This window comes from Pezoporus wallicus, unplaced genomic scaffold (genome assembly GCF_028554395.1).
Source record: "Pezoporus wallicus isolate ANWC-B61680 ecotype Strahan unplaced genomic scaffold, APGP_CSIRO_Pwel_v1 contig_3952, whole genome shotgun sequence".
In the NCBI taxonomy this organism is placed as follows: domain Eukaryota; kingdom Metazoa; phylum Chordata; class Aves; order Psittaciformes; family Psittacidae; genus Pezoporus; species Pezoporus wallicus.
This window is the reverse complement of record NW_026635034.1, coordinates 13,208,391-13,224,446: the sequence shown is the minus strand read 5'-3', so window position 1 is coordinate 13,224,446 and position 16,056 is coordinate 13,208,391. Positions and strand designations below refer to the sequence as shown.

Sequence of the window (16,056 nt, the reverse complement as noted above, 5' to 3'; positions counted from 1 at the left end):
ATCTGCATTCAGTGGGTCAGGCAGGTATGATCCTGCTGTTGTCAGTGCAGTAAATGCACTTGAACTTCCAAAAAAAAAACCAACAGGAACCTTTCCCCCTTTCCATTTATCTTTCCAATGGCTAAGAATTCTGTAGGAAGAATATTCAACAGCAGTGAGTTAGGGAGCTTTTTGTTGTAATGCAGTCATTTAACAGCTTCAAGTTGGCAGTGATCCCATCCACCTTAATCCCCTTCACAGTTCACAAGCAGTCAGCCGGGAGCAAGAGTGCACTAAGACTTAATAGACTCTAGTGTTTGAACTGTGGCGTTTGCATTTAGCTTCCAGAGCTGGCCTTAAGTGCCCAGTAAAACCTTACAGCTTCGGTTTCATTAATTAGAGACTCCCTTGCACTCATTTGTGGCAAAGATTGGCCAACATGTTCTTTCAGCTCAGTAAATATTTATACAACTCACTTATGAGCTTTAGTAATGAATACTGCTCGTTTTCTGTCTGTCCAAAAGCAGCTCTTTCCACATGTTAACAAATTCCTTGTCCGACGCCTGCCAAGTATGGCAGTTCGGGTTAGGAAAAGGTAAATTTAAGTCTTGATGGGTTTTGAGGTTTTTTTTCTGAGCTCCACTTTGGCGTATCACCATTTTTCATCATATTTACCAAGAGTTTGAGTGGAAAATGACAAAACCCCAATGGATAGCAATTGTTAATTATAACCAACTGGCGAGTGCTATCATTAGTATCTGTCGGACAACAGAGTGCTGTGCCGTAATGATATTAGTTAGGAACCTCTCAGGATATATTTATATGAGCTTTCTGGTCTGTATTAGCACCTTTCAAACTTAATCCTATTTATCCTCACCCGTAGAATCCCTGTGAGGCAATATTATCCCCATAACGCAGATGGGGAACAGAGATTGAATGCCTGGCTCAAGGACGCATTCAAAATCCTTGCCTTAGATGTATTGACAGAATTGCCTGTCTGTATGGGAACACACATCTCCAGCTATTCACACGTACACATCCAGCTGCATATGCAAATGCCCATTTTTGTGCGCACAAATGAAAGTGGGCACCGAAGCATTGAATTCCTTTATGGAACCATCACAGAAGCTGCTTGGAGAATTTCTCCAGTGTTTTTAATTAGTCATTGGTGGATTCTTACTTTCAAAATTTTCCCAAATTATTCTTTTTTCTTCACTTTCCTCTCCTGTGCCCTTTTCTTATCTTTTGATTCAAGCACTACTCTTGGTTGCATTTATGCGGTGCTACTGATGTTACAAGTAATGTGTTATTTCTGCGGACTTGACATAGGCAGTAGCTTTCCTAGATTTCTCATTCTTTAATATACGTGGGTCAGAGAAATAAGACACTGCGACGGCTGTTTAAGGATTGATGGAACACTGGGTGCACATCTTCCTGGGATGCTTGGGTTAGCACGAATATTTCTGTCACAAGAGAATGCTAAGCTAACTCTGTCCAGTTTTCTGCATTGTGATGAGACAGAGCTGTAGAAACATCTCTTAAAAAGTCAGTTCTAAGGTAACAAACACTGATGTGTAAGGCTGTAAGACACGAGAGCCACTTGGAGACATCCCATCATTTTTTAACGCTACAGTAACCTTGATTTAACTTTAATGAGCATGAGTAACTGAGTTTTTTTAGTGGAGCACATCCTACAGTTTTTCATTCAATTTATTACATGTATTACCCAGCAGAGACATTGTCCCAGGAGTGTTTGTTACAGGCAGGCTGTATTATCTCAGAAGGAAGCATGATAAACCACGCTGCCTGGCTTAAGTCACACACCAAATCACATAGCTCTTCACTAGCACATCCAGGTATGGAGTTCCATCCCAGGCTGGTCATGATGAGGTTAATGGGAGTTTCGTTTGCATGCGGAGTGTGTGGTGGCCATGAAGAACCTGTAAAGTCCTGTAAAAACAGTAAAGTCCTCTTTGAAAGCATTAAAAAAATCAACAAACAACCCACAACAGCAACAAAAATTGAAAAAAAAAAAACAGAACAGCAAACAAACAAAACCCAAAACAAAATGAGGAAAAAAAAACCCCAAGCAACCAATACTGCGCTGTTGGTTGGTGCCAAATCTGATAGCAGACCAGTTAGAGAAGAATGCTAGATTGGTTGTAGTAAGTATGCACAGTAGTGGCAGCTTAAATTTTCTCAGAAACAAAGACAGACTGAAAAGTGACTCTTCAAGTATTATCAATGGGTTGCTCTACAGAGGTAGTATTCATGCTTGCTTGCTGCATGGAATTGTATTCGCTAAAGGTAAGGTTATAGGAACTCCGAGCACCTTCATTAGATGTCAAAGGTTCAAGTAAGTTGCAAGTCCTTTCTTTTTGTGCCAAGGCAGTACTGTGGCAGCTCTGAGTACAGTGGATGCGGGTGAGCATGGCTGATGCCCATGCTGTGGAGATCAGGTCCAGCCTGGGAACTGGCAGTGCTCAGCTACTTCCCCTGATAACCCAATGGAGATCTGCCAGGGGATCCTCCTGCTGGGAGGGTCTGACTGTGATTTCCAGCTGAGGGTCACATTTCAGCCAGTATGACTTCTGGAGTTTAGTTGCTAAATCTTCTGTATGTACAAAGGATCTTGAGTCCACCTGTGAGGGTGAACATCTCTAACTTCAGATTTTTAAAACTGAAAGCTTTTTCTTCTTACATGGCATTCTTGCTCTATTTTGTGTTTTTAGGGATAATTCCATGGGTACCACTGCTCTCTAGGGATCATTATGTAGATGTGTGGTGTGCAAATACAGAAATAAATTTGATGGACAACAAGTATAATCTTATACAAAAAGTTTACATACACTGTTCTGCGTTTGAAGAGGAACGCCTTTGCTGAAGTTGACTGCTGTTAGGCAATATCTTGGATAAGCTCAGTGTTTTGGGGGAGGAATTTGAGAACTCTCCTGAAGCAGATGTCATTTTCTAACAGGCTTTTTTTGCCTGTGTACCAAATAGCTCCATTCAGCTTTTATTGACTAGGGTTGGCAGTTGTCTTGGCCCTTTCAGCAGAGACCAGTACTTCAATGCTTAAAATGTAGGAAGTCATTTAAGCACTTCAGGTATTTGGATGAGAGTTTTCTTCAAATCAGTGAGACAGCTTGTGAGTTAAAAGTAAGTTTTCTTGATGAACGAGCCTGAAAAGCTAAGCTCCCTCTCGCACACACCCCCCACGCCCCCACCCTTGAGATTGAGTTCATCCTACTGTGAGATAAAGAGCAGTGGCAGAAGAGACATTTGCCCTGCTGCAGTTTGTTGGATTAAAGAGAACCCTTTGGTATTGAGTGTTGTCAATGCAGCAACTTTTGCAAGCACTAAATTTACTTATACAAAGTTCTTTTCTAATTGCCCCAGGACAAGCCCTTGCATGTCATGTTTTTGCCGGGAGAAAGTTTTTCTATGGAAATAATATTATATTTTTTTTAAGATGGTATAGAGGGTGTCTCGAGTTTGTCAAGCCCATTGATCCTCCGGGGAATGTGCTGACTCTCAGTATGTATGGAGGATTTTTAAAGCAGCTGAGCAAAATCCCTTCTCAGATAAGATGCATTCTATTTTGTCAGTTAACAGCAGCCTCAAATCGAAATAGCTCAAACATAATCAAATCTCCCTTCCTCAATCCCTTGCCTTCTCCTCCCAACCCCCTATACAAGCCATCCCCAAAAGGATAATCCTAGCAGTGGTGTCATTAGAATGAAGTTACAGACCAGTGCTTGATTTCCTTGTCTTGAGCTTCAGTTGCTAATGCTGTAAATTTGAGTTGTGTATGTAAAGGAGTCAGGTTATGCCTTTTTTCCCACCCTTGTTTAATTTCCCTGGAGCCCTGAGAATAACTAATGTGGGATTATTTTGATATTTTCATGCCTTTTTTTCCTCTTTTCTTTTTCTCCTCACTGCCTCACAGCTTCATATTGCTTCCAAGCATTCACAAAACCCCTTGCTGTATTCCCGAGGGAACCATTGTCTTCAGGGAGGAGAAAGTTTAAAGAAAGAATTTTGCCGGCTAAATGTGGTTAGAGATAGTAACAGTTTCTGGTAGATGTTATGGATGGTGATCAAGAGAGCAGAATAGTCGGAAAAATCATTTGCTTTAACCAACTTTTTGCTTTCCAAAAATATAATCTTTTTAATTGTGATGATCCTCAGTGACTTTGACCTCTAGAGAATACTTTTAATAGTTAAGAAGTTGATCCAAACTTCTATTAAGAATCAGGACCTGTCTTAAAACATTAGCATACGAACTACCCAGGCAAAGAGGGAGAAACAGGCTGAATTTTCCCATTTTGTTCATAGGAGATTGTAATACATAGAAATTGTGTGAATTGTGCACAGTCACTGGAGGAATTGTTGGCAAACCCAGAATGTGAGTACAGGTCCCTCAAGTCTTAGCGCATACTGTTGAAATCTTAACCACATCACTTCAGCCTGGCAGGTTCAACCCTGCTGTGTCAATCATAGCTCGCTGAAGTCGTAGAAATGGGTCTCTTCCCACAGGCTTATGTATAAGAAGAGAGATACATGACACTGATAGCTTCCATGAGTGCAGTGGCACAGAGGGGAAAAAAGGCTTAAGTCAGTCTGAAACGTGTGTTGGAAGCAGGATTTTTGCTTGGGGCTTATATCTAAACTGTCTTTTTTCTGTGTCAAATCGATGTACATATTGAAAGTGGTAAACACTTGAAGTGTTCTCCTGCATTTCAAGTTTAATGTATAATAAACAAGAAACCTTTCAGATCTGAAAGAAGGAATGGACAAGACAGCCAGGATGATTTGAGAGCTGATAGGCAGGAGGCTGCTTTGCAAATCCCAGACCACTAATCTGTGGGTGAAGCCCGTGTGCATTGCAGTAGGGGGTTTTGAAATGGTGGGTGCAACACACAGATAAACTGTCAGATGCTGTCAGTAGGAACACGTGTGCCTGTTAACAGAGCTGCCAGACGACTGGAGTAACAAGTGCAGAGTCTCAACTTTTCAGGCATTATAGCTGTGATGTGGTCATTCCTTTTGTGTACAGTACACATCTATGTAGTATTCTAGGACACTTCATAATATAACATGATCTTTCCTCCCCTTCTGTATCCACAGCAAGTGTTTTCCTACTTTTGAGTACAGCTTTTAAGGAAAAATCTTTTGATCTCATAATGGAAGATCTTTCCAACTTAATGGAAGGCTACTCAGCCAAGGATCACAGGAAACACACTAACCTTGCTATACAATTACAGGCATGCCAGAGCCCTAATGTAAGTGAAAAATACATTGGGGTGGCATCTGTGCTCTATAATTGAATAGTTAAAGCAAACAAAACCTTATCTTACAATAATAAAAAGAGCCTTCTTGCTGCAAAGTAACTATGCCATTCCTGGGGCATTGATTCAGCATGTGGGTTTTGATTTCCCGAGATGGTAAATACCACTTTTTAGTGTATGTTATAAGAAGCAAGTGGACGCCACTCTAATTTGGTTAATGGCTTTATTTAGTGTAATTCAGATATAAGCATTTTTATCATAGAAATTCTAAAATATACTTTAGGTCAAGGGACTATTAACACCTTGTGTTTCTTAAAACATATGAATATATTATGAGATGCATTTGAAAGCCAGAACATAATCACCTCAATAAAGGAATTAAGCTTTTCCACTAGTCCCTGATTACAGGGATCTGCTGAGATTTTGACTACACTGTGCCTCACCAACCATCACAGCACTGCAGACCACCTGGGATCCTAAACCCATGCAAGTGAAAACAGCAATGCTCTTTAATAAGAAGGAAGAAAGAAAAACCCTGACAAGTGAGTGTCCAACCACGGGTCCAGCCAGGGTGTAGTTACGCTAGATGAAGGTAGTTAGGTGAAAAATAAATTTCACCAATTCTGTTTAGATTTGTAGTAAGTATGAGACAGGAAAACTGGCCCCTGTCTCAGGGAGAAAATTCATAATATTACAGATGTTTTACTTGAGATGTTTCAATTTATTCATTCTGATTTCATTAAACAAAAATCACCTAAGGGGGATTTTTCTGTACATGAACATTTTAAATGAGGAAAGAGTAGGCTGCCCTTTTTAGCAGACACTGAGGAAAGTTGTACTTTTCCTTTCTCTCTTAAAACTGGCACTGAAAGTGTAAGGTGAGTGAAACTTAGCAATTTTTATCACTTCTGTTGTGCCATAGTATTAAATAACTGTTAAAAAGGAACAAGTGCAGTATTCACAAGCCAGTAAGAGGGAATTAGAAATTTGTCAAACTCCCATCAAGAAATGTAGTTCACATCAGGAGCAACCAGTTTATTAATTTTGCTGGAGTCGACAGACTTTTCTCCAGAGTGTTCTCCCCTTTCCTGAAATAAGTTTAGTGATTTAAACTCAACTCTCCAGGGGTCTCAGCACTGAAGGAGTCTGGAGTCTTGAAGTGCTACTTGTGCTATATTCAAGTCTCAAATTTTGCATGAACTTCTAGCACAAATCCTTCGCTTTCCCTGTTTTCCCCTCATTCATCGAAGCTGATGGAAGACGACATAATAGAATCTTATTTCTTTCCCTCAGGAGAGCAAAGTGATGAAAAGTTGAGATTCAACCTTAGTATATTTTGAAACAAAAAAGAAAAAGAAGTTACCATGATATGAGACTGCTGGAAAAAGTGTAATTTTGGCAACAGTCAGTCTCAGAAGAATACTGAAGGGCAAATGTACAAGCATATTGCAGCTGAAGTGTTCAGTTGGGACAGATAGTAATGTGTAAGGAATCAATTTTTCTGGTTCAAAACTTTTACCTTATAAATACTTTACAGAACAACTGAGCAAAGAAAATATGCTCCTTATTAAAAATATTGATGACATTTAATTAAACTTAAACTAATCCTCCAGTTACAGTAAAAACCTGATATGCAAAATTAGCTTCACCTGAGGCACAATGGGCTAAACCCATCCAAGGTGTTAAGTAAATAGAAGTCATTGGGCTGAACTAAGGCCTTCAGTCAGCCTGACAAACTTCCTTCATGATTTTGAAAGGGCTTGCATGGCAGAAAAATAACTACCTTGTGAAACAGCTGTCATTTGAAATCCTGTAGGAATCCTCAAACAACACTGAGTTCTCTATAGTCAGTGTGGAATTATCCCCTCAATTCTATAGGATGATTTGGAAAACCTTTAGGAAATCTTTAGTTTCTGTGTATTGATGGTGAGATCTTGGCACAGATGCATATAATAATGTAACCTTAGCATTTCATGAAAAGCTTTCAGAATGGAGGTCCAAATTTAATTTCTAAAAATATGTGGGTTGCAGCATGAGATGCAGCTTTAAAATTCTGGTCCTCAAACGTGTTATACTGCTTATCTTGTGATATCTCAGTCATCTTGATGAAGTCATGAACTGCTGTGAAAGCTTCAGTGAGAAAATCCTTGCTTGGAGAGCTTTTGAATTGAGATCGCTGCTATGAGCCAGGCAACCCAGTTTATAAATGCATGACTTGTAGTTACGTGTACTTAGCTTCTGTTTCTTTGTTGTAAACTGCAGATAGCGTTTGGTTTCTGAGGCTATATAAGCTCTAGCTTGAGGATGTGAAGTACTGCAAAAAAGCCAACCCAGTAACAGCAATGAGAACACAAGAAATACCCATGGTGGAGATGCCTGCTTTTTGGTGTGGGATAAATCTGAGCATTTGGGGGCTTACCTGAAAGTAATCATTTCGACTAAACTCCTTGCCTCTCATAAACAGTACAACTCTATGCATAGCCGGTCACACAGTTACTTGGTAAAGTGAGATCATGCAGGTTGATTGTCAGAGAAGGAATTGATAAAAGGCAAAAAAAGTGCTTGCAGCTTGCCAGCATTATCACCTTGTGCGATATTCCTGCCTGTTCTCAAAAGTTACCCTGGACTTCACTGTGGCTATATTTGGATCAGAGATCTCCCAGAGCGACTGGTGTGTCAGAGCAAATGGGGCTGATAAATCACTTGGTAGTGTCCTTCCCCCATGCTGTACAAGATCCTAGAAATGGCTTAATGTTCAACAAGGCTGGGTTCTGTGCTTGGTGGTTATTTGTTACTTGTATTGCTGAATGCTGGAAGCCTGCATCTTAAATGATTAAATCTGTTGATGCAAACACTGTATGTAAAGGCAGGTAGCCCACTGCAGCACCAACGTTCACTGGACATGGTTTCAGTAACTCCGGATTTAACGAAATGTTATTCTTTTGGAGGTATTTTGTTGTGGTTTATGAATGTCCACAGCTTCCAGAGTTTTATGGTCATGTTCTACTTATGGACAACTCATGAACAGTTTTTCTTCTGGTCATAGAAATATTGAAAGGATTTCATTGGTTGTCTCCTGCAGTGTCAGTGAAAGCATAGAAGATAAACAAATATATTCTTGAATACAACAGATTTTAGTGAAAGGTATTATGGAGTAGAAAAAGAAGAGATATAATCCACAATTATTTCTTAAATTTTCTCTAAATAGAAGCTCATTATTTTCCCTTCCCTGACATAAGAATAGTCATCAGATCATTTTAAATCATAACCCAATGTTTTTAACTTTGCAATATTCTTAAATGATAAATTTCTACTGCACAACATGCCAGTAACAAGGACTACAGCTATACATTTGGTAGGTGTTTGGTTTTAGCTCATTTTGGTTTACATAGGTGAGAGATTTGGCAGCCTGTGTGAACATGTTCACACCATAGTTCTAACTGCCTGAAGGCACAGAACTGGGGCATTGAGGCTTCTCTTATCTCCCATCTCGAAGGACTGCCTCTAGGTGAGAATTGATATAACCAGGACCGCTGCAGCCTTGTGGTTGCTGTATCAGGCAATACTGCGGCTCTTGGGCTTCTCTGAGATTTTCAGTTTTCTCTAAGGACAGTTAGATTTCCATGCACCTGGAGCAATGACTGGAAGCGGTTGGCCTGAGCTAACATACACCACGTATGTCCCATCGTCTCTTTGTAGTCTGATAATTTTCTGGATTTTCTGAAAATACCATGAACTCTCAGAGACCTGGCTCATGCTTTTAAATGTTGTCAGTAGTCTTGAACGAGGCAGTCTGAAAGTCTGCATTGTAAGAAGGTCTGCATCGTAAGAATGCGGAGTGCAATGTTTAAGTAAAATTGCTTCTGAAGTATTCTTGGGGTGAGGTGTCTGATATGGTAGGTCTGGGAGAGCAGCCAAGTACAATGCAATTTCGTGCTTCAAACTGGAGGATGGAAGCTGTACCACTACCCGTGCAATGTATGGCCCAGGAGGTGTCCAGCACACAGGCATGTGTGACATGCACATACCAAACTTGCTGCTTTTGCAAATGGTGCTGGTTAGCTCCTCCCTGTATCAACTACTTTTTATCAACAGCTCCTATTGCAAGCAGGGGGTTTACAAAGATGGTGCTACTTGTTTAATGGTTTCCGGCTGCAGGGTTATTTTCTTTGTCTGAGATGACACTAAGTAGAAAGGCAGTAGTAGAACTACAGTGAATGAATCAAATGGTCAGGAGAGCCAGCTGTGAGGATTGATTCCCCTCTGGATACTACACACCTTACAGAGCTGCTTGCCTGTATACCTAGTGAAAATTAAATGAATTGTTCCCGTTAGTGTGCTGATAGGACAGAGCTTTCAGCTGAAGGAGAGACTGTTCTTTGAATGTCACAGAGAGGAGAAAGCGTAGTGCGTACAGTGGCAATGTCTGCCATCCTCGTGGCAACGTGCTCCTGCCACTCTCAAAGCTGTGTAAACAGTGACCTGCAGTAGCGCTCCCAGTTTAAGTAAATCTACAATACTGAGGAAGTCTGTGACAATTAGAACTGTGTATAAGAGTGTATTTTCAGCACGAGTCTTCATAGGAAAACCATGAAGTAGTTTTCTTTTAATGACCATTAGTTGTACAATTGACCGAGCAAACCACAAAGTGAGGATTTCAGTATATTATTGCAGAGCAAAACAGTTGCATTGGCAGAATCCAGCCACATGTACAAAGTTGCATCAATCCAAGCAAGTCCCTACAGTTCTGGAAATAGACTGCAAAGTGCAAGTATGGTGAGACCAAGACAAATGGAAAGCACTGTTTCTTAAGAAACATATTTGACTTTTTATGACATTCTGTACAGGTGTAGCATGGATATTTAGCCCACTCTCTGGCCCTATGTTCTGTTGTGACATTTTATCACATAAGAACATAATGGCTATTTAATGAAGATTCTTCATTTCATTTCTCCTACCCTAAAACCTATAATCTAACCAACAACAAAAGCCCAAAGTTGAATAATGCTCTGATAGGATTTAGGCCTAAGAAGCAGCTGTGAATCTCTGGAGGGCCATGTTGGGTTTTTCAGTGCTGAAGCGATTAGGTCACACTTGATTACTGGGACTTTATTGTGTGCTTCTGGATTTGAGAACACAAGAATGATCTAGAACCGCTGAAAAAATGCTTGTTCTGCATGATGAGCTGTTTCCTTTTCAGGAAAAGCTGTGAACAAGTCTGGGAAAAACTGGAATATTTTTAAATATTTTAAATATCTATTTAAAAAATATGGTCATTGTATTTGAGGGCTTTTTTGTTGGTTTTGGTTTTGTTTCATTTTTTTAAACATCGTCTTTTTTTCCGGATCCTTTAGTAATTATGGGAAGTTTCCTTGTTCCTACATGCTGAGTAGATGTTGTCCTTGTTTCCTTGTTATTCTAGCACATAATTTATTCCTCTTTTGGGTGAACTAGAAGCATTAGTGTCCATTAACAGTGTTTGAAACAATATACTAAAATTACGTGGAGCACTTTCAGTGCTGAGCATCGCAAACAGCTCTTCTGTCCTAGACAAGGGCTCTGGTTTGTAACATCATTTCATTTGGTTAAACTCGCTGCAGTTGTATTTACAACAGTTGCGTGTATGTTGTTTCTACCTTAGTCACCATAAACAGTGGCCTACAAAGCTCACAGAATTCCTTCAAGCCAGAGATCCTCACAGACTTGTGTAAAAACCATTGCTGAGGTTTCTGAAAGAGCAAACTCCTTTGTGAATACACTTAAATCTATTATTCTGCTTTGGTAGGTTCTCTGCAAGTGCCCCGGTGTTACATGTAATCTTCCACCTTAATTGCTGGCTTTGTGTAGTGACAGAGTAAAAAAGCAGTGGAGTGACAGGATGAAGCACAGTGGGATCCAGGCTTGTAATCCATTTTCTTTCTGATTTAACACAATAAGTGAGGCAGGAGGCTTACAGTTTAAAATTTGAACTTCTTTTTCCCCCAAGATTTCCAATCCATCGAGTTCCCAAACATGCGAGAGCCATAATGCTGGCTTAGGGGAGAGTAGGAGAAAGTAAAAAGATAAAAATATATGTTGATAGGCACACCTATGTGACCAAAGTATGATATGCATGTACCATTTGGCTAGATATACTGTCATCAGCCCCAGTTTGGGCACAAAAAGGAAAGCAAAGGAAAACAGTGGTGCTTAATAGAAGTGCTGGTGATCAGTTATGAGCTTTGCAAGTGGTGCATGCGTTTATCCATACAAACTTCCAAGGAAGAGGTTTTTTGGAGGTTTAAGAAAATTGCACTCCAGAATATCCTCCTTTGATGTTTTGCAGAGTAATGTATTCTGCTAGACAGGGACTTTTTACTTATCTTTCTGTACATCAGAGTATGTTTTCCCCTTGAAAAAGGGAAGCTGACAACTGTACAACAGCAGCAGGGATCTGGGTTCACAGAGTAAGCAGTGTTTCATTATGCTTCTTTATTTGGATGGGCAACTGTGAGAAATGGCTTATGATGTATAAAATATCTGAGTCTCTTTTTGTACTTGAAGACATTGTTCTCTCTATTTGAAGCTGGCTAGTGAAGGTCACTCAGGCTAACTGCCTGCAAAAGAAGATCCTGTCTCTGATGGTAGATACTCTTTTCAAAGTTCATTGCGTCCAGAATGCTATTTTTGTAAATACCACCCATCATGGCAAATTACATATTGTTAGTGGGAGGGGGAAAGGGAATGGTGTATGAATGCTGTTTAAAAAACCCCAAACAATTGTTGTTGCAAAGAATGTTTCATAGCAACTATGAAAAGTCAAAGAAGTTAATTTGTTCAAGATATGGTGTTGATCAGGAATGTCAAACTGCACTGCTGAAGTGATCAATTCTCTGATAACTGTAATACTGAAACTTTCACTCACTGATAACCATGGCAGTGATATACTGTGGTATTTTAATGACATTTCCTTTGCTTTACTTTGAAGTCCGGTTGGTTAAGTCAGGAAGTCTTTCTGTATTAGCAACACTGAAGTTAGGGTTGTTTCATCCTCTATTTCTTTTCTCTTAGTTGCTAAAGGAGAATGGAAAGCTGGCTGGTTAGGATAGTGCCGAGTGGCAAGTGGTTCACAGATCAGTCTGTTGCATTTTGAAATTAAGCCCATAAAAAATAAGAATTCACATTAAGTCACATTTTGAAAGGAGTCACTGGGTTCTTTGTGCTCCACTTCTTGAAAAGAAATAAATCTTTGGCAGTAATGTGTTACACCTAGGTTTTATTGTGGAATAGACATAATCACATCTATATACGCTGAAGGTTCAGTCCCAGAAATAAAGTGAGAGCAATCCCAGTTAATAATGCCTGGTCCTGTAAAGAAAAGTACCGAAGTATGTTGGACTGGCAAAATTAATTTCTCAGGATCCTTTTGATTTCAGATGAAATCTGGGTAAGGCTTGTAGGATGCAGCTCAGAGGAAAGGCCTTCAAACATATATGCAAATGGGATTTAGCACTGGCCCAGAGAGAGCCGAACATCTGTAACTCCCCTTTTTTACACTAAGTAGTTTTCAGACCAACTCTGGGTTTTTTTCCCCATAATACACTCATTTTTAGGAGATTAGTTACAGTTCTTAAATGCTGAATAGCAAAGTCACTGCCTTCCTGCATTAGAACTGATGGCAATGATGTAGGAATTTGTTGCGTATTTAACATTTATATTTAAAGCATTGGTTCTAATGTATCTAACCTAAGTAATTGTTTGGATCTGCTGGTACATTTTTTGCTCAGCTTTTCTAGTCACTTACAGTTACTGATGTAAAGGAAAGGCTTCTGAAAAATTCCCTACTCATTTTAACCTAAGTAAGGATTCCTGATTAATTTAAATCTAAACGGGTTGAACTCACTAGCAGTGCTTATCCTTGTCCCACCAGACTTCAGTTAGTAACTGTAAAACCACTGTTCAAAGCAAAATACTTCAGATTCACTGCGGCTACCAATGTGATTATGAAGACACAACCCCCCATACCCCCGCCCCCCCATAGCTGTTGTTTTAAAAGGTTATCTAAAAATATCTGCGTAAACCAGCTAAAAGGCCTTACCAGATGGTAATCGGTAATTATTATGGAAACATCTGATTAGAAAAACCTACCACCCATGTCATACAGAGAAAATTAGGTAGAAAAATATAAACACTAATATTCCCATCACTGTTTTGTGTATCAGAGGGAAGTAGCCCTCAGTCAGCAAATACAACTAAGTCTGTTTTGTGCTGTGGCAAATCCTGTTGTGAAGAGGCTGTGAGTAATCGGAAGTGACAGCATAAGCACTTTATGTTCAAAGTGATTTTACAGAAAGCATTATTTTCTGAGAAAAATACACATATGGCTCCCATAATGCTGAAAGAGCACTGATGTATCCATTTATTAGCACTAGTGTTGGGAGAGGAAGTTTTGCAAATGGTGTTCAGATTTAAGACCTTTCTTTGCATTTCCCATTCCATAAAACAGACTTAAAATTGTAGGAGCTGGGTCGAGTACTTCTGCCAAGGGGACGTTAGGACAGTTCGGGATGATGGAGATTGTCGGGAACTGTACGTGCCGTTCGGTGGTCATTGAGGAAGTCAAACAGCAGCAAAAATGTTCTTCCTTGGTGAAAGAGCAAATGTTCTGATGACAGCTGTAACTTGAATTCAGAGGGTAAGGCAGACCTTCAGAGGAACTCAGAGAGGGGTTTTTTTGCACTCATACCAAAGCCTGCACAAAATACTGCTAGTGCATTTTGACATAGATACTGCAGTCTCTGCTGCTTCTCACTCTGTCCCTCTTCTTTCCCTAAGCTATGGTCCCTATATTAGCACTCACCTCCCTGGCACCTGCAGCTGGCCTGAGCCAGCCAGTAATGATGGGACTGGAATGAAGATGTGAGAATGCTGGCACTTACAAAATATAAATGTAAAGGCTGCCTTTGCCCCCTGTCGTACCTACTTCCATAACTAAAAGGTTTTATTTTTTGATATGCATGTTTTCCTCCTTTTTATTGCTTACCCTGGCTTTACAGTTTGAGGCTGCAACCCACATTCCTAGCATGAGGAACGCACAGATTTGGCTAGGACCTTTCAATTTCAGTCAGTACACATACTTAACCAAGTTCTAGACTTGTGATTGTTGTAAATTGCTGACTAGTGTGTCACATTTACAGAATTCCTCAAAGGAACTGCTCAGAACTTCTCCTCCTGAATCCTGCAGCCTCTCAGCTTTTCAGGGAAAAGAAAGGTTTCAGAGCTCACATCTCTAGAGCCTAATGGTTCAAAACCAGAAGACCAATAGCAACACAAGTGCAATTAAATTAAAAACATTTATGTCAAACTTGATAGCTATATATTTGGGGTTGGCATTGTGGATTTATGTGGATTTATCTACCAAAACCGTGATGAGTTTGAAAACTGTTGGCTTTGGAAGTTAGCTCTGAATTTGCCAATAAGGTATCTATATTTTTCTGCATTATCATAACCTGCTGCCTCCCTGAGATGTTCTGCAACAAATAACTCTGAAATAAAAGCCTACCTATTTCCATAGTAATTTGATTTTGGAAGAGGGGGTTAAAGAAATAGGGTAGATAAGGAGATTCAAGTCTCTCCGTCTTCTGCGAATAACAAGCCAAACACTTCCAATTCCAATATTTCATTACAGGCCTTGATCACAAATGAAATATTTCAAATACTTGTACTGCTTCCAGTAACTTCTTTCTCTTCTCATAAAATTCTCCCTAAGGAGAGTGAAGCTTAAATACTGAGGGGTCCAAATACAGCGCCAGTTATGTACTAAAGTGGAGACAATATTGTTTGAATTCAAGCATGAATTGCGATGACATTTAACAGAGTTAATTTTGTCTTTGGTATTATGAATTTTGCCTCATTCTGTTCACTCTGTTGCTTCCTTTAAAATTCCTCTCAAATTTCCCTGGCACTGGACCATCACTGGTGATTGCCACTACATGCCTGTCTAGCATCAAAACATCTTTAATACTTCAGAAAGTATGTATTTAACAGCTTGGGGATATTTGCATCTGGGTTGGAATTACGGCAAGTAATACATTGAGAGAGCTGCTCATTTGGTTTTAATGAGCATAAGCTACAGCTTGCAGTCAAGGAACTACTTGAACTCAGTAACATAGCAAATGAATTGTTGTACTGCTCAGATTTGTTCTGTCTGGATAGCTTAATGTGCACAAGTAAATATGAGTGTGAGAAGAATGTTCACCATGCAAAAAACAAAAGGGGGCTTCTGTAATGTTGGTATCTTCTGTTTGCATCAGCTTCAGTTTTAAACCAGCAGCACCATGTAGATACGTGTTCCAGCAACAAAATTTAAGCAACACATGTTGAAACGTTTATTGATGAGATGTAAAGAGAGAATATACCATTAAAGTCTGAAGGCAAAATAGGGAGATCCTCCCACCCCTAATGTACAAATTATGGCAATTTTAATTCTGCTTTTGTAGTGGTCACTGTGTGTCTGAAATCAAATAATGGTGAAATACATGTCAAAAGATGCTCAGTGGTCATTTTGCTAATGTCAGTATCGTTTCTTCCCTACAGGTATTTCTGTAACGAAGAAGACTCATACATGTAAGTAGCACCTTTTGCTTTGGCCTTCTCTTACAAACGGAATTGATGTTAGGCTGTGCAGTGACTATTAGGTGTTGGTGTGTTGGGTGTTGGTCTGGCCTGATAAGGCTCCATTTTAAATGTTCTGGTGGGTTTTCCACTTCAGAGCAGTTTCAGTCCTCACCTGCAACATTGTCAAAAT

At 39.7% G+C, this 16,056-nt stretch overlaps 1 protein-coding gene across 1 annotated transcript in view; it reads left to right on the top strand.

Moving 5' to 3' along the window:
- RORA (RAR related orphan receptor A) overlaps positions 1-16,056 on the top strand; it is a 343,489-nt gene that overhangs the window by 222,970 nt on the left and 104,463 nt on the right. The window contains exon 2 of the mRNA XM_057399323.1: positions 15,846-15,875. Within this exon, the coding sequence (XP_057255306.1) occupies positions 15,846-15,875 (30 nt within the window). The remainder of the gene's footprint in view (positions 1-15,845; positions 15,876-16,056) is intronic.